The sequence below is a fragment of the Numida meleagris genome, chromosome 9, assembly GCF_002078875.1.
Source record: "Numida meleagris isolate 19003 breed g44 Domestic line chromosome 9, NumMel1.0, whole genome shotgun sequence".
In the NCBI taxonomy this organism is placed as follows: domain Eukaryota; kingdom Metazoa; phylum Chordata; class Aves; order Galliformes; family Numididae; genus Numida; species Numida meleagris.
In genome coordinates this window covers 9,760,946-9,779,685 of record NC_034417.1, presented here as the reverse complement: position 1 = coordinate 9,779,685, position 18,740 = coordinate 9,760,946, and the positions used below count along the sequence as shown (strand labels likewise).

At 37.9% G+C, this 18,740-nt stretch overlaps 1 protein-coding gene across 2 annotated transcripts in view; it reads left to right on the top strand.

Annotated features, from left to right (window-relative positions):
• The window catches only part of FBN1 (fibrillin 1), a 151,975-nt gene that overhangs the window by 77,129 nt on the left and 56,106 nt on the right, over nt 1-18,740 (top strand). For both annotated transcript variants that reach the window (XM_021407256.1, XM_021407258.1), the window contains 10 exons: nt 2,798-2,920; nt 3,929-4,081; nt 5,990-6,043; nt 6,897-7,022; nt 9,699-9,824; nt 10,475-10,594; nt 11,534-11,671; nt 14,181-14,231; nt 16,615-16,740; nt 17,547-17,771. In XM_021407256.1, coding sequence (XP_021262931.1) covers nt 2,798-2,920; nt 3,929-4,081; nt 5,990-6,043; nt 6,897-7,022; nt 9,699-9,824; nt 10,475-10,594; nt 11,534-11,671; nt 14,181-14,231; nt 16,615-16,740; nt 17,547-17,771 — 1,242 coding nt within the window. The remainder of the gene's footprint in view (nt 1-2,797; nt 2,921-3,928; nt 4,082-5,989; nt 6,044-6,896; nt 7,023-9,698; nt 9,825-10,474; nt 10,595-11,533; nt 11,672-14,180; nt 14,232-16,614; nt 16,741-17,546; nt 17,772-18,740) is intronic.

Sequence of the window (18,740 nt, the reverse complement as noted above, 5' to 3'; positions counted from 1 at the left end):
CACAACTTTCTGGTGAACGGCGCTAATCACCTGAATGAAAATCTAAAATTGATGTTTAGTAACATCTTCTGTACATTTTAGTTTTTATTGTTATTGAGTCCTCTCTGCATACAGCACATGTGCAGAGAAGATAATTTCTGTCCTACAGAACGTTTAGCCCCTGAAAGACTCATCTTTCACTCTGCATTCCTGAATTTGTGCAGTAAATGCGTTAAGATCTTACACAAACTTTAACATGCAGTTGATACTTATACATGTTGGGAATGTGTGTATGAATAAACTGACGTTTCTGCGGCAAATTGGCTACCTGTCTGAGCAATTTTGTTATGGAATTGAACACGTGTTTGTGCTGAACTCTAGAGGATTAACAAAAGAATATAAGAATTGCGGTGTGAAACGTATGACTCCTACAGACATCTCATTTGATGCACTGTAAGCTGAATTTTGAAATCTTAAGAAGAATTTCTAACCCAAAGTTAGGAAAACTGTAATTGACACTTAGTTCCATAAAATTGGAATTTGAGTATAAGTACAGGGCATATTCTTGGCTGTCTGGTAAAAATTCCACTCAGGCTTTATGAAGTAACATGCCAAAAAAGAATGTTACACCACGGTCTTGTGTATTCCCTGTAATACAAGACATATTAAACTTTTTCATCGTTAGCTTATTTCACTGATGATTTGCGGACAACTTTTCAGAAATACTTACATCAGGCAGGCAGAGGTTTAAAGCATTCTTGAAAGCTCTTGCAAGGCAACTGGAAGTGGCAGTTTAGTAGTCTGAGTAAATTTTTCCTGGTTAAAATTAGAGGACTTGGTGTACCCAGCTGGCACTGCTGAGCAAGCTAAGCAGAAAAGGCTAGAACCTGCTGGACATGGAGAATGAATCTAATAGGTGGTTTTCCAGAACCAGGTTGAGGTATTCTGGCAAAATTCAGAAAAGTGAGTATTTCTGAAGTTTTCAGAATGGCAACTTCTACCACTAAGACTTGTCAGGGTTAGACATTTAGACTTTATGCCTGCACGTGCAGTTGATTTATTGAGTGGAATCCCAGCCCTGGTAAAAGCAAAGGATTTTTGCTCTTCTTTACTGGAGTCAGGATTTCAGCTACCTCTGCAGTACTGAGTGACCAAGTCTACCTTTCTGTAAAACACTGATGGCAGTATTTTCAGCACATCTGTAAATCACTGCAAAGCAAAATGGATTGTACATTTCATTCCCTATTAGCTTGCATTTTTTTTTTATCAGTACAGAAAAAGGCAAAAAACTGTAACTTTGCCTTTCTGTAAGTAACCTTAAAAAAGGAAAGCTTTTCGTTTTTTTTTTTTTGTTGTTGTTGTTTGTTTGTTTGTTTGAGCATATGTATCTGTCCAAGGAGTTCGTTGTTTTTTAGGAAGAACTGTCAATACCTTTAAACAACATGGACACATTTTGATGTCCTGACTCAGTTTTTATTTACACTGAGTAAGAACGGAATTTAAAGAGGGAAAAACATTTAAGATTTGTCTGAAGCAGAGCAAAAGACTGCAGGGTGAAGTTGAAATGAATAGAGCCCATGTACTTAAATATAATTCTATTTTAAAATGCAGTTTGAAAAAGGAATCTTGGATCATACAAACCACGTTTTATGCCAAACAACACAAACTAAGTAAAACATAGAGGTGTTTCGCTCTCAATTTGCCCTTTTAAGGTCAGAAAAAAGGAAATTGCCATACACACACTGTCTTTTGTATATATCAAGGAGAGTTGTTATGAAGTGATTATTTTATAAAGGTTATACATGCTTCCAAACAATATTTTAAGCACTTCTTTTCTTAATCACTTATAAAATAATGGCATGATCTGTGTCTAGGGAATCTTACTATTAGCAGGATAGGCATCCTGTAATTTTTTCTGTTTTTACTAATTTGACATCTCTTTGTGAAGGTCTGATATTATGAGGCTTTAGTCTTGTATTTCATTGCTAAGGGTCTTATCGTTTAATGTACTAGTGCTGGGCAAAGGCGGTAGCTTGTGCTCAGCAATTGCTCGGTGCGCAGATCATTAAGAAATTCCTTTCAAGACTGGAGTGCAGCTTGTCCGTTAAAAGTTTATAAAATGGCCTGTAATGAACATCCGATAGGAAAAAACCAATTATCGTGCAGATAACCGGCAAGACACTCTGTTCAGGCAGGTCTGACTATGAACAATCAGATATTCTCCCAGAAACTGAATCTCTAGCAGGAGGAAGGGAAATTCTTTGGTGTCCCTGTGTAGGCACCCCTTTGAGCAGAACAGGACAAGAGGGTGAAATATTCAATTTGCAATCTGGAGTGATTTTTAACAATGCGAACTAACTGTTAACGTAGACAGGGAATACTCTGTTACACTATACAGAAGTCCTTTGTCTTTGCAGTGACGGTTTCCTCGTTCCTCCTATACTATTTTTGCCTGAATGACCCTTATTTTGGAATACGTACCTCCTGAGAACATTTAGGGAAAATGCAGACATTTGAGCTGCAGGAAAATCCTGAGAGTCGATTTGTTGGCTGTTTTATTTGTGTGGGCTTTTTTTTTTCATATTTCTCCTGAATTTTACATTTTTCTCTTCCTTTTCACAGAATTGATTAATCATTCTTGATAAGGTCTTTATCAGAACTAGTTTCCATTTTCACTTGATATTTTTCTATAGGATGCATAGAAAGTAAGCTGTGAATGCAAATTTCAGCTGAAAATAAGTTGCACAAATGCAAGTTTCAGCCAGGCATTGAACACTATGTAATTTAATTTAATAAAGCTCATTCTGTTCTCCAACAGACATTGATGAGTGTGAAACAGCTGGAATATGCATGAACGGACGCTGCGTGAACACTGATGGCTCTTTCAGATGTGAATGCTTCCCTGGTCTTGCAGTAGGACTAGATGGACGTGTGTGTGTTGGTAAGATAAGCTCAATGTGAGCAAGTCACTAACAATGCTAAGGCATTAATGCTAAACTGATGGACAAATCAGAGTTTGAGTGTAGAATTCATGTTTTTTTTTTTTTAATGGATCAGTGCCTGTTAGGGTAGTGAATTACTACACTAGTAGATATTAATAGTTCTGGGATATTTACTTAGGTGACCTATTTTGCTATTTTTTCTTTCCATTTGTGTTTAAAGGGAAAAAATGTGTGGGCCAAATTACAAAATCATGTAGACTATATAGTATAGTGCTGTTGAGAGTGAGTGAGCAGGTGAGAATCTGCCTCATTTCTGTCAACATAAAATTCTTCATTTTTTTCACTAAAGATTTAATTAGTCTTTCAACTCTTTAAAGCGGGCCATATCATTTTTTTCACTTCCCTTTTTTCTCAATAAATGAAGGGGGTTTGAGGTGTTTGGTTTTAAAATTCTAATGTGCCTAAGTAGTGTACCACAACTGCTGTCATTAAGGAAAATTCAGTTAACGTTCAGAAGCCCTGAAAGTAGGGATTTTTCACTAATCTTTGCTTAGATATGTAGTTAATTTATCTCAGTTGACAGAGTTGCTATGAGCAGGAGAGCTACAGTAATTCTTTCTGTACTTTTTATTTTAAATGCAAAGGAGATGGGAATTTAAAGTGTATTATAGGGACAACAAAAGAGTTAAGTTAATTCATTACACGTAAAACATTTGCTGCACATTAAAGCGCACAGTGACAGTTTCTGTAGTTCACTAATGTAGGCTAAGTCCTTAAATGTGGTAACTAGTTCGTCTGTCTGAACTCAGTGGAGCTTGAGGAAGAAGAATTTCCTGTCCCAAGTATGGCAAGTGTATAGGTGGGTGAGAAGCATAGAGAAATGGCAAAAAATGTTTTGTTTTGACAGGTATTTCACAGTGTTTATGACACCAGAGCTAGATTTAACACTTGTAATTTATGGCACTATAGTTGGTTATAATAGGATTAAGAGGGATTTCTTTTTTCAGATACTCATATGCGAAGCACGTGCTATGGTGGCTACAAGAGGGGACAATGTGTGAGACCATTAACTGGTGCAGTTACAAAATCAGAGTGCTGCTGTGCCAGCACTGACTATGCCTTTGGGGAGCCTTGTCAGCCCTGTCCAGCACAAAATTCAGGTACAGCATATTTACTGGTACATGTTGTAATTTAAGATTTATGTTGGTAAGCTATTTTTAGGAAGTTAAAATACAGCTTTGTATTAACATTGCATCTTAAATCTGGAGGATTAAGTTGTCGTACAACATATTATATATTTTGAGCAATCTGCTGTTTTGCATGTTGGAATAGTATAAGAGATTTTTTTGAGGCAACAGTAAATGCCAGTATCTGTTCCAGAGTCATTACATGCATGAAAACAGATTGTCACACAACAACCTCTAGTATGATAGATAAAAATTACCAAAAGTATAATTTCAATCTCAAATTATTCATGGAAATGTCTTGAGTAATTCATATGTTCAAATACTTTTGTACACCTGCCAGTCGGATATTTGCTATCTGAGTTCTACATCATCCAAGTGTTCTGAAATTGTTTATATAGAAACTAAACTTTGGATAGTCAGTGCAAAAATAAAAGCCTGATTAAGACAGTTGAGAATATTAGAGTCTCTCACCAAAATCCCCACCAAGCGATGTTGTCTGGAACATAACTGCATTTTGGCAAGACAGGAATCCTAATCATTCTCATGGGTAGAATCTGCTTTTAGGAAAGCACTTCTTCCAAGAAGACTATACTGACACAATCCTTGTCCTAAAGCCAGTAAATAAAGAGACCCTGATTTTGTGGAGGTGACTGCAATGGAGCTAGTTTGAAGCACAACTTTGTCAAGTTATTCTTTTCACTCGGCAGATTTGTTGTTGCAACAAAATATGCCATTCAATATGTAGCTCAAAAACATCTCATGCTAACTTGGTGTCTGCTTTGTAGACAAAAATATTTAATGTTCATATTTTAAATCTCCGTTTTAACAGGTGGCTTTATGTAAAGCATTAGAGAGACAAGAGCGATTGGAACAGATCAGGCTTGTTGAGCTTATGTGAGCTCTTCAGCAAGAGCTTACTGGCCACCATGTTATAATGCTCCATGTTATTTAGAACAGCATAACATCATGGGAGTTTTATCGTGGTAAGAAGGAGCCTTTCCAGCAGCCTCTGCTGCTATTGGTGAGCCCTTCATACTGTACAGAAGAGTTGAAATATTTTGTAAATGGTGGACTCCATATCATTGACTTCTCTTTTATATTTGAATTAATTTAATAGAACACTTACACTCGAGGAAGCTAATTTTTCTTTTTGTTTTGGATACCTTCTCAGCTGTGTTTTTAATTAAAAAGAAAGGAAAACAAAAACAAAAAAAAAAAACAAAAAGAAAAGCCACCTCCCTAAGAGTGAAGTATAACATTTCTTTGGGCTTTGAGTGGAGGAGTAAAGGAGAAATGTTCTTACAAAGAAACATTACATCAGAGAGATTGAAAAGAATCCCTCAAAGGAAGACATTGTCACTCTGTGCTCCTCAGAAACTCTCTGCAGAAATTTGTTCCATTCTAAACTAATAATTTTGTTAATGAATGTCCAGTGTAGGTGTGCTTTCACATTCAGTGGCAGTGATTCAAGCAGCAGGGGGTAGGAGGAAAGCGGTATGTGTTCTTAAGGATGGTGAATTCCTTTGGACTCAATCTTGTCATGGGAGGTTTGCCCAGCATTAGATCCTTTCTCTTGTAAAGCCCTGTTGTAAACTGTATAATACAGAATATCTTTGAATCATTTGATTTTGGATGACAGATAAATTGATTCCACTTGATGCCATTTGAAGTTTTTACTTATCCATTCTCATCAGAAGGTGCGGGCCCTGGGTCTACTAAAACGTTTCATAGGTTCATGATATTGTGAGGACATTCTTTTTTTCAGACTCACCAAAAGGCATGTTATTAAGTTTGAGTAATTAATTGGTGTGTTGTAGATGATGAAACTGAAAGCAATGAGCTAAGAAAAGTATTCTAGTAAGTATTTTACTTTTTTTCCAGCTGAATATCAGGCTCTATGCAGTAGTGGATCTGGTATGACTGCAGGAGGAAATGGTAAGATCACCTTACGTAACTCAAACTATTCACATTCTAACTGAAAGTATGAACCTGGATATTCTTGGTTTGTTAAATATGCTGGAGGAGATGATGGCTGGAAAGAGTGGGAGGAAGACTTATCTAGGTGAATGTTTGTAACACAGTAGAATAGGTGAATTGAGGATGAAATAAGTGGAGCATGCCATTTCATCAGTGTGGCCTATTTTATGCCATTGAATGCATGTGATAGCTGTTATACAACAGTGTCAAACCTGTGAGCAGTTTTATTACCTATATGACTTAGAAATCACAAGAGTCATATTTGTATTTTTCAACTGAAATTATCCTGAAGAAAAACTCATGCTGAGGACTAAGCTTCCTCACATATTTTCGTCTCAGTCACTAATGCCAGGCTAGCAGAGCTTGGATGATTATTACAAAGCAGGAGCAAGTGATTACAACAACAGCTTTGTGGTTGCACCATAAAAATTGCAAACCTTAAGTCAGTCAATTCTCATTAGCAGATTTACTGCCAGTAGAGAAGGAAAAGCATTCAGAGAGGAGGGATGTTTATTATTCTAGTTCATATCTATGATGCATGTTCTTTTAAATGTTGTTGGGCTAGAGATGGTCTTAAATTAGAGTGAAGGGGATCTTTTTTTTTGTCTTGAGTGTGTATATTTAGGCATGAATTTGCTAATCAGAACTACATGATTAAAAAATGTATAACAGCTGATGTTAGTGATATTAAAAATAGATCTTATTCTAGTCTGGAGATTTAAAAGGGGGATTTCCCAGTCTTCAACAATTGTCAGTGTTTTTTTGTTTGTTTTCCTCATTTATTTTTTTTTTTTATTTAACATTTATGTAGATATTAATGAGTGCTTACTGGATCCTGATCTCTGTCCCAATGGAAGGTGTGAGAATCTGCATGGAACATACAAATGTATTTGTAACCCTGGATATGAAGTGGATTCAACTGGGAAAAATTGCATTGGTATGAAATGAACCATTTTTTTTTGTTTTGAAATTTGATACATGTGTTTATCCTCCTTTGCCTTTTCCTTCAGTATTTTATCAGATCCAATAGCTGCTCTTCTGGATGTTTTTGCTATTTTTTTTTTGTTTCGTTTAATTTTCGTGCTTTGCGGTGCTTACAAAGTCCTCCAATGTAAGGATGCAAGTGACCACTGCTGCTGATGAGATTCAAATCACTGGCAGTTCAGATAAGTTCTCTGAACATGTGCTCCACGGCCTCAGAGTTTCTCAAAATGAAAAGAGGCCAAATCCTGCAATTACTGTGCACCATGGGAAAAATCTAAGATCACCAGCATGCTAGGTCCTTCCAGGAGCAGCAGTTCTCTTGTTCCACTTCACATTAACATCAAAAGGACTTTACTTAAAACCTGCTAGATTCCTTTCTTCCACTCCTGCATTACTGCATTGCTTCAAATTTTCTCTGTACAACTGATAAATTTCTTGTAGCTTAATGTTAAAATTTGCAACTGTTTTATGACCACTTGATGTTGAACTAATATCCTTTGACTTAGCACCATCAGCACTTATCCCCTAAGTATTTATAAAGAATCATCGTAACCTTTCTCAAACTCTGTTGCCTAAACTGTCCAAATCCATGCTTTCAGTCTTTTCATAAAAGCAAAGGCCACAGCCTTCTCTTGCACGGAACTATTCCAACCATTATACAGTCTTCTGATGAGGTCCAAGCAGTGTGTTCCATTGATCCCAGGACAATCCTGGCTGGACTGATTCTATCAGTGAATGACTCTCAAACACACGTTGTACTCAGGAATCAAAGTCAATCTCTAATTGGGAGTTACACTCAGAGCTCTCTGTTCTCCATTGCCTTCATCTGATGAGTTCTGATTTATAGCATGTTAGTGTTATTATCTCCTAACTAAATTTTCAAACTTTGGTGATTTCTTTTTATTTCTCATTCATGTTGTCAAGCTTAATTAAATTGCATGATTCTCTGTGTTGGCAATAACTTCTGGTAATTTGTTGTACATAGTTTTTGGTCCAATTAATTTTTTATTTCTACATTCAAAAATTTTTTATAGGACCAGTCCCAAGACTGATCCTTGGAAAGCATTCCTAATATCATCTCTCCATTATGATGACTCTCCTTTTTAATGTAACCTACTGTAATATCTCCTTCAGCCAGGTCTGGATCCACCTTAAAGTTCTTAAATTCCTTCCTGTTTTCTCCAGCTTACATAATAATTTTATTTAGGTTCTGTATTCTCTGTTTAAACCTAAATTGCTTAAGTCATCTTTGTTATTCCAGTCTAAACTATCCACTATCTTATTAAAAAAGAATATGAATTGATCCGTCTTTGATAGAAGTCATGATGTAATTTATCCCATTTTCCCTTTTCTTCTTTGGCTTTGATTATCCATGTCCCAGTTCAGTGTCTGTCTGTAGCTTATGGCATCCCTTCTCTTCTCCCCATCCATCTGTAACTTTTCCAGCTGCTCCCCAGCCCGCCCTGTTGCAGCCCACATCCATGGTCCATCACAGCTGTTTCCCATTCCTCCATAATGTTCTACCTGGCCCTCTCTCAATTTTTCTGAACTCCTGTGAAGCTTCCCACACGGTCTGCTTTATTCTGCAAATCTCCCTGCCTTTCCTAATACTTCTGCTGTTCCCAGCTGCTGAGCTGACCTTCTGAGTCTTTCCAACTTCTCTCAACACTTTCTGAGGCCTCCCTGACTTAGCCAATTGTTCCTGTCTGCTATTGGGGTCTCTCCTGATCTTCACCTGCCGTTCATGGCCCATTGCCACCTTCTTGGAACTTCTCTCTAATGACCACAGCTCTTCCAAAGTTTTCCTAAGGGCTCTTGAAATCTAGCACTGGCATTTCTGTTTAAATTTTTCAACTCTGAAACAAGTGTAGATTCACATTGGCCTTATTAACCACAACATCTAAGACAGTTTAGAGCAGACTTGGCAAAAAATGGTGATATAAAGACCAGAATGACAAGCAAATCTTTCCAAAGCAATCATCTCCTCTTTTCTTTCATGAGTGTGGTTGCTATTGCTCAGGGAATTAGAGACTGCATAGACCTATTCCATAATAAATGCAAGATGAAAGTGTGATTCTCAGCTTTATTTTAAACAGTGCTATGGCTGTCACATGCTATGAATTCATGTAGAAAGCAAGTAAGAACTCTTGTAAAAGCAAAATAGCCTACTAAACAATAAAGCACAGGGAAAGAAAGAATGTACAGAGAAAAAAAATGTTTGCATTATTTCATATTTAAAAGCAAAATGGAAATGATAAGTTTTTTGTACGTAATATTTGTGTGGTTTGAATTCATATAACTTACTGTTTTCATTATTTTAATGAGTTTTCATGAAGAAGGAGGGTGAAGTAAGTGGGATCTGTAGTATTGTTATAGTTTACTTGGAGTAGTTATTTTCATTTGAAATAATTCCAAACCTGTTGTCTGCTAAAAAATCTTGAAATCTATTTCATGTCTTTGGAAAACAGTGCAAGACATGCGTATGAGTATTCTTTCTCTCTCACCCCTTTGTCTCCTTCTCTCCACATACTCAAGATCTAATAAAATGTGGCTATAAATAAGGAAGTTTTATCTTAGTGTCTAGTCTATGAATGTTTTCTATCTTAAAAGTTCTTAATTTTCATCATAGATATTGATGAATGTGTGCTGAACACGCTGCTTTGTGACAATGGGCAATGTAGAAATACCCCTGGAAGTTTCACCTGCACTTGTCCCAAAGGATTTGTATACACTCCTGACCTAAAAACATGTGAAGGTAATGGATAGCACTTAATTTCATTCTAGTTTGATTAATTGGGATTGTTCTTATGTTGTGTCAGATGTACTTTGACTCTTGAGATTATCACATGTAGAACATAAACAACAAAAAAACAAAAAAAGAAAAAAGAAAAAAGAAAAAAAGAAAAGTAGGGAAAAGAGGAGAGACAAGACCAAAACATGGAAGTTTTAGATAAACTTGTGGAATAGCCTATATTGGGTCTATACTAGTGCTCTCCTTTTTGACTACCATCAGTGGGCCTGCATTGTGCCAAGAGTGAGAAAAATATGGGAATTACCGAGCTTTACAAATCTTTTCTGTTTTGCAGATAAGAGCCAGATGGGTCCTTGTTTGAATCCTTTTTGATCCATAGACAGGATATGTGTCAAATCACTTAAGCAATACAGTATCACCACAAAAGCAGGGCAACAGGTGGATATCACAGAAAAATGAGATGCTGCTGCTGAGTTCAGTTGTTTAATGTTCTAATGTGTTAGAGTGTCTTTAGGGCATATGCATCATTAGCCTGCTGTGAAGAGCTTCATGACTGAATCAGAATATGAAGGAACTGATCATTAGGAGAGCTGATAAAAGCCATGTGTATTTTTGTGTTTCCTGGCACTAATGGCAGTGTGTTTCTCTTATAGATATTGACGAGTGTGAATCTAACCCCTGTGTTAATGGGGTATGCAAAAACACACCAGGCTCTTTCGCTTGTGAATGTTCTCCTGAAAGTACTTTGGATACAACAAGAACTATCTGCATAGGTATTTATTCCTCAAAAATTTTGTTTTCTGGTTGAAAATGTCTGGTGACATTCAAACAGCTTAGAAAATACTTTGAAATAACTTCTGTGGTTACGTTTAATGGAAAATGTTCCAGAAACAATGTTAAGTGTTTATATACCCGTAGTAATGATGAAAACAAAGTGTGACTAGCACATGGGAGTGATTTCACGTCAAATATGAAAGAGATTAAAAGTTTTGAAACACATAGGAATGATCAGAGCAGTTCTTCAGGACTATACTCACCCACTTAAATCCTCTGCAAGAGGGGTGGACGTGTTCTCCTTAAGATCTGCTCTCTGGAAAAGCCATTTTTAATTTGAGATGAAGCGTAAGTAACTTGTGTTTGGTTTAGGCCAGCTCTAGAAAGCCATGAACAAAGCTGTGACTTGCTCACTACTGTATGGACACCTAAGTTCTTCCCTCAGCTGTTCTGGAGTGGGGATAATTTATAGCTGTTGCCTACTCAGAAAAATTATGGAACTGTAGTTCTGGGTGGTTCTCAGCTATCTCCTGCCCCTCCTACATGGGAAGATCAGGGTTATCCAGACTGGAGGACATGATAAATTGATAAAAGATCTAGAAGAGATTCATAGCTACCCTGTTCTTCTGCATGTACCTTAAATGTGAATAATAAAACAATTACAATGACTCATGTCTTGAATGGTGTTGAGATATTCCCTGTTAAGATCAATAAACATAAACAAAGAGTTGCAAGGGCTCTTTGCTGAGGTGATTACAGGCTGTAGTCCATCATAGAGAATGATAAACTAGGAGCTTTTAAAATAAATTCAGATCTGATATGGTAAGTTAGAATGAAAGAATGATTATTTTTGTGGTTAAGTTCAGATGTATTTTCAAATATTTTCATGTATAATTCTAATTATCTGCCTGACAGTACCTTTTCTTTTTTCCTGACAGAAACTGTTAAGGGTACCTGTTGGCAGAACATGGTAGATGGAAGATGTGAGATAAATATCAATGGAGCAACTCTGAAGTCTGAGTGCTGTTCAACACTAGGTGCTGCTTGGGGTAGTCCGTGCACGCAGTGTGAACGAGGTAACACTCTCCATTTGTTCTCTTGAAATTTCCATTCACAGGTCTTGTACCTCACAACTGTGACATCTGTGACATTACAAGAGCCTTTCCATCTTACTTGAATGCATGAGTAATCTAACACTCCACACAAGGGAATAAGTTTAAAAAGACTAGCTGTTTGAAAGCATCAGGCTATGAAATCCCTGGCATATACCCACATTTAAAAAAAAAAAAAAAAAAGCTGCTTTTATTCTCAATTAATCCATAAAGTTGTCGAAGACTGAGGAGCTGTTATATGTCTTCTTTAGTTTTGCTTTATGGTGATGAAGGTGTCATTGTATAACACACAGAATATATTCTCAGGAGCCTAGGAGTTTTCCTATTCTGAGGCTGGTCCGCATATTGTCATTGAAGTCTGGCCATGTGCCAGACAAATAACTTTACTATTTCTATTATGCAATATTAATTCCATATTCAGTCTGAAAAAAAAGAGGTGTGGTAATATTGAGAGGTGGCAAGTAGCTGTAACACTGGATTTTATAGTAAACAGTTTACAAAGTTAAATTCTGAAAGGAGGGGACCACACCTACAGTTTGTAACTTGCTGCATAACTTCAGCATTGTTTATTATAGTTAGTGATCTAGAGTAGGTAATGATGTAGCAATTGATGTACGCTCCCCAGAGCTTTCAAGAAAATGTTTGCAACAAATAGATCTTTGGTGTGGTAATGGAGGGAGGAGAGGGAGTAGCCCTTATTAGTATACTCTGTAGATTAACTGATGATCTAGAGAATCATATGGTTGATCGAGCAGAGAGTTGAGGTGTCTGCATACGCACTTGATAATTAGACTGAACTGTGGGATGAGCTGGGAACCCAGGGGTAAGCTGGTGAATGCAGAAATGTGCATGAGTTGTTATTTACACAAGCTGCTAGTTTGTTCAAGCCTTCAGTTCATTCTTGATATCAAAGTAGAATCCATCCTATCTATCATTGGTAAATATGGCTGTAATGTGCTGAGACCAGATTAAATGCTCTCAAGGAGTTCTTCCCCCAGTCTGTATAAATATCTGGGATTGCCCCAGCCCAAGTGCAGCACCTTGCACTTGGCCTTCTTGAACCTCATTAGGTTCACATGGGCTCACTTCTCCAGCCTGTCCAGGTCCCTCTGGATGGCTTCCCTTCCCCCCAGTGTATCAAGTGCACCACTCAGCTTGGTGTTGTCTGCAAACTTGCTGAGGGTGCACTCAAATCCATTGCCTATGTCATTGATAAAGATGTTGAAGAGCACCGGTCCCAAGACCGACCCCTGAGGGACACCACTTGTGACTGGCCTCCACCGAGACATAGAACCGTTGATCACAACCCTTTGGCTGCAAACAGCCAACCAATTCTTAATCCACCAAACAGTCCATCCTTCAAATCCTCACCTCTCCGATTTAGAGAGAAGGATGCGGTGAGGGACCACATCAAAGGTTTTGCAGAAGTCCAGGTAGATGACGTATGTTACCCTTCCCCTGTCCACTGACACCATCACTCCATCACAGAAGGCCACCAGGTTGGTCAGGCAAGATCTGCCCTTGGTGAAGCCATGCTGACTGTCTTGGATCACCTCTTTGTCTTGTATGTGCCTTAACATGGTAACCAGGAAGATCTGCTCCATGATCTTCCCAGGCACAGAGGTGAGGCTCACCGGCCTGTAGTTCCCTGGGTCATCCTTACTCCCTTTCTTAAAAATAAGAGTAATGTTTCCTTTTTTCCAGTCATGGGGAATTTCACACGACAGCCATGATTTTTCAAGTATAATGGAGTGTGGCTTGGCAACCACATCAGCCGTCTTTCTCAGAACCCTAGGGTGGATATCATCTGGCCCCATGGACTTATATACATTCAATTGCATGAGGAGGTCTCGGACTTATTCCACTGTTACAGTGGGACAGAATCTGCTCCTCTCACCCACATGTCGAGGTTCAGGGTCCTGGCAGACAGGGGGAGCCTGATCACTGGTGAAGACTGAGGCAAAGCACTTATTGAGCACCTCAGCTTTTTCCATGTCTGAGGAAGCCATTTCTCCATCCTCATTTATTAGTGGGGGAACACTCTCCTTGGTCTGTCTCTTCCTGCCTATGTACTTGTAGAACCCCTTCTTGTCGTTTTTCATATCTCTTGCCAAGTTCAGCTCCATCTGTGCCTTGGCTTTCCTGATCTTATCTCTACACATGCAGACAACGTCCCTATATTCTTCCCAGGCTACACAACCCTGCTTCCACTTCCTGTACATTTGTCTCTTTTCCCACGGTTTAAGCTGCAGGTCCTTGTTCAGCCATGCCAGTTGCCTGCCTCCTCTGCTGGATTTCTTCTGCTGGGGGATGGAGAGCTCTTGCACTCCCAGAAGGGAGATACTGTCTAAGCATTCAGACCACTCACAACAATAAACTGTAGATAATATTTCACATGATCATTTTTGCACAAGAAGCTAATGGTGAGTTTTGGACTATAGAATTCTAAAATATTATTTTGTTTGTTTTACAGACCGAATATGCCAAAAAGGATTTTCAAGAGTAAGAGGAACAGTATGTGAAGGTATTTATTGTAGCTTTGACATAAATCAGAGCTTGAATGAAAAAAAACATGCCAGTGTTTTGAGTTAAGTGGTTAATTTAGCATAGAAGAACACTAAGCCAAATTCTTACCTCGTATAATTCTATTGATATCCTTAGAGTTATTCGGGGATGAATTTGTTTTCAGTTTGTTTAACATTCCTACATACGGTTTATCTCAAAGTGCACACTTGAAAATACAGTATCTACCAGTATAAGGAGATGGTTCTCTCTTCAAATACTATTTAATGTGTAACCTATTCAGGCAAAATATGCATCTTATATATGCAATAAAGCATGGCATTATTGATACAGTATGCAGAGCCATTACTATGCTATCAAAAAAGAATGTTTAAAGACTATATTTCAAATGAAAGCTTTTTTTCTTAACTTCACTTTTTTCCATGTAACGTTATATTAAATAAGACATATTCCAAAGCATAGTTATTGTCTTACAAAAAATGGGCATCAGGACACAGTTAAACGTTGGTTAAAGAAAAATTTGAACGTTTTTTAAATGTGTAGCTTTTTGCTTGATGTCTCTATAGTATTCTGTGAGAATCAAAGGTCCCACCCTATTTCATCTTCATCTGAATTGATTTGAACCCCTGACAAAGTACTGCATATTTCTATAATATGCAGAAGCTCAGAGTGTCTTGTCCTGCTATGGGTCATCCTGACTGACAACATCTGACATGACACTGCAGTTAAAATATTTTTTAAAAATTACTCCCATATGTAGCTCCCATAAAGAAACATTGTTCTTCCCTGTAACAAAAAATAAAACAAACAATAACAACGAAAGAAAGAGGAACACCCTCACACATATTCTTTGCTTTCCAAATGATGACTGAATACCTTGGCATATCCATGCTGCAGACCCATTGTACATAACTTATTTGACCTCAGCCACACTTTTTGGAGTGTGTAAGTGAAAGAAAAAGGAAAAAAAAAAAAAAAAAAGTGGCCCCACCTTTCCCTATTCACAGGGAAAGTCTTAGAACATTTTCAACACTGCTGGGATGGAAAATTTATCCTTCCAAGATGTAGACATAACTGTTCTCAGCATTTCCTTTACTAGCACTTTGGATTACATCTATTATATGCTTTCATCTTTCTGATTTCAGTGGGACCTGGATAGCCCCAGATATTTCAGAGTACTTTCCCCTGGTTTTAACATACTAAAGTGGTATTTGGGCTTCAACCAATGTAAGCATTTTTCAAGACAAGGGAAGAGCTCTAGGAAATTTACTGGCAAGTGAGATACAGGACAAGGGAGTAAATTTAGTTCCCAAAAGGTGATACTCAGTTCTCCCATACACAGCCCCTGTAAAATTAGTAATGGAACTTGTGCAAGGAAATAAGCAAACTAAATTGGCAGTCTTCCTCTGGTTTATGGGTGAGCCCTGGAATTGTCAGCTGGAATATTGTTCGCAAGCTGTGAACTGTGTTTCAGAGGTTTCAAATAGACCCTTGGCTTTACTTCCTGCCTTCCAGTCAAGATGAGCCTTTTATTTATAATATCTAGTAAAGGGCAGAGGCCACCAATGTCCACTTTGACATGTATCCTCCATGCTGCTCCGTGCTGTTTGAGTGTTGCAGAAACAGGAGTTTTGTGTGGGAGATCAGTGAATCCAGCCTACCCACTTCTTGTTTACTCTCTATATATGAGTGTTCAGTTGTAGTCCAGTCATTTCTTTTTGATTCCTTGTTCTTATCCTTGCCCATCTTCAAAACTATTGTGCTTCATCTTGGGTCATATTTAAGCCTGGAGGCTTTTTTACAGAGGCAGTTGCAAAGCATATGCTTTTCACAAAGGACACTATTGGGGGACCCACCAGTCATAGGTGGTAATAGGTTTTGATTTCAAACAGTGTTGTAGTTTCCAGACATTCAGAGATGTGCCTGAGGAGGCAGAAACAATAAGAGTGCAAAAATGTCAAAAACATTACAAAATGCAACGTAGCTAAATCTTGTCAGAGTAACACATGATCTCATTATGCACTTGCCTTTTTCTTTCTTTGCCCATATGAGTTGAAAATCTGGACCCCAGTGAAAATAAAAATTGATACTATTTTAATTTTTTGAGGGGAGGAGGATGTTAATTTTGAGTTTGATTCCAGTATATGTAGGAATAGCAAACAACAACATGTAATATTTGTAATCAGCAGCTGTTTTCTGTAATTAGTTGATTCTGGCTAACTTGCATAGGAAATCATAAATATTTGCAATTTTTTCAGGTCAAATAAACTTCTGTAGTTTTTTATTTTATGTCAAAACACAAACATTAATGTGTTCATTTTTTTCTGATTTGTGAATGTTTAGCATGCTAGTGATTACTTTTATCACATTTTGATTGGAAATAGATGTAAATGAATGTGAGGTGTTTCCTGGCGTCTGTACCAATGGGCAGTGTGTCAATACCCTGGGATCATTTGTTTGCCAGTGCCCCAGTGGAATGACTTTAGATGCTTCTGGACGGACATGTCTTGGTAGGTATTTATTCTGTTTACAAGTCTACTAGGGAAAAGCAAATCTATATGGTCAGCAAATAGACTTTTGTTGCTCATTCTCTTACAAATAAGGAACATTACTTTTGTCGACATAAGTCATCTTCGAGTAGAATTGATCAGGGGCATGAGCTCTGTTCAACTGGAATATGAACAGATAGCAGTGGTAAAAGCCCCTCACCATCTGCTGACTATTTTAATGGCATAGATTTGGTTTGAAATTGTTCATCTGACAGATCCGTACAACTGATCTGTGCTCTTAACTCTCTTCATCATCAGCCCCACCAAAGTTGGCAGGATTGGAAGGATGGTGGTGGGTCCATTGTGGACCAGCACCATGGCTTCTGAGGAGCCAGCCAGATTTGTGTACCTTAATGGGATGTTCAACAGAATATCTAAGTTTTGTATGCTGCCCATCCAAAGCACTTTTGTCCCTTTATAATAGTAAATGCCTAACCTTTGTCTCTCAAGGAGGTATAGCTTGTATTAACTAAAGGGCTTTATTTAGTTACAGTAGGCTGGAATGCTTAAAAACAATTTTTTTGATCCAAAATTTGCTCCAAGAGTTGAGCACTATTTTACAGAAAACTTTAAACTTATTCCAGTTGTTAGTTTTCAAGTTTACTGTTAATGTTTTGCTGATAGGAGCCAAGCAGTCTAAGCACTCTGCCTAAGTCCTCAAAAACATGGAGTAAATTGTCTTGTGAAGGGATTCTGGAAGAGGAATTCCTCTGCAGTGAACTAAATTTTCTCTTTCTCTCTCAACATATTGTTCAATTGCCCAACAGACATTCGCTTGGAGAGTTGCTACCTGCAACATGAAGATGAGCAATGCACTGCACAAATACCAGGCCGACACCGAATGGATGCTTGCTGCTGTTCAGTGGGGGCAGCATGGGGCTTTGAGTGTGAGGAATGCCCTCTAAAGGGATCACCTGAATTTGAAGCTCTTTGTCCCCGAGGGTCTGGGTTCTCTACAAAGATAGAGATAACTGGGAAGCCTTTCTCTAAAGGTATGTGATATGTTTGTGGTTCTTTGCTACTAAATCCTGCTGGCTTTTCCTTTTGATCTTCTCTTGGTCAGTTCCTGGGGGTTGATAATTAGGCAATTCACTTATCTTGACGCACACTTAAAAATCCAATTAGGTTTCATGGAAAATAAGGCCAGAATAAAATACACGTTCATTTAGACTGTGTCAGATCATTAAAAACCGTATAACACTGCAGCCTCAAAGTACTAAATCTCTGTCTGCTAGCAAGGTTAAATTATGCATGACTTTGCCTCCTGTGATGCATCTAATGGCATCTCTGGCTGATGAAATAGTTTTGAAAACCTGGCACCTCATACTACAAGAAATGGAACAAACTGCACGGTCAGCTTTAGACATATGGAAAGAGCAGTCTTTCTTACCTGCACGAGATACGGTAACTTCAATTCTACTGTGGAGCAAGCAAGGAAGGGTGAATAATTTTGATAATTTCTTGTGGAGTGGAGCTACTAGGAATAGAGAAAAATATTTCCAGTATGATAGCTCATATCAGCAGAATTGAATTTACTGTAGACTAAGTTTTGTTATGATTGTTCTTGGTAAAATTCCAGCATTAATGGGAATCACACAGTGACACCCTGGCGTCATCTGTTGAAAGCCATCTTTCCAGGGTTTCCAGTGGGATTAAGCTGGACAAAGCGCAAATGGATGTGAATATACTTGAAGAAAGCCAGTTACCAAAACCTAAACGTTTTGCAATTTTAAAGGATGAGAAAATACATGTGAATGACAATAGCTGTTCGTAGTTTCAGTCTTAGTTTTATAAACAGTTGCTAAGTTATTAATTTTACATGAAGAAATATAACATGTGCTATTACTTATGCTCATTATATTTTCTGTGACTCATGAAAGTCACATTTTTTCTCAGAAACCAGTAGATAGAGTAGTTATTCTGGAAGTTCCCTTTGTAGGTTTGATCTTCCAACCACTGAA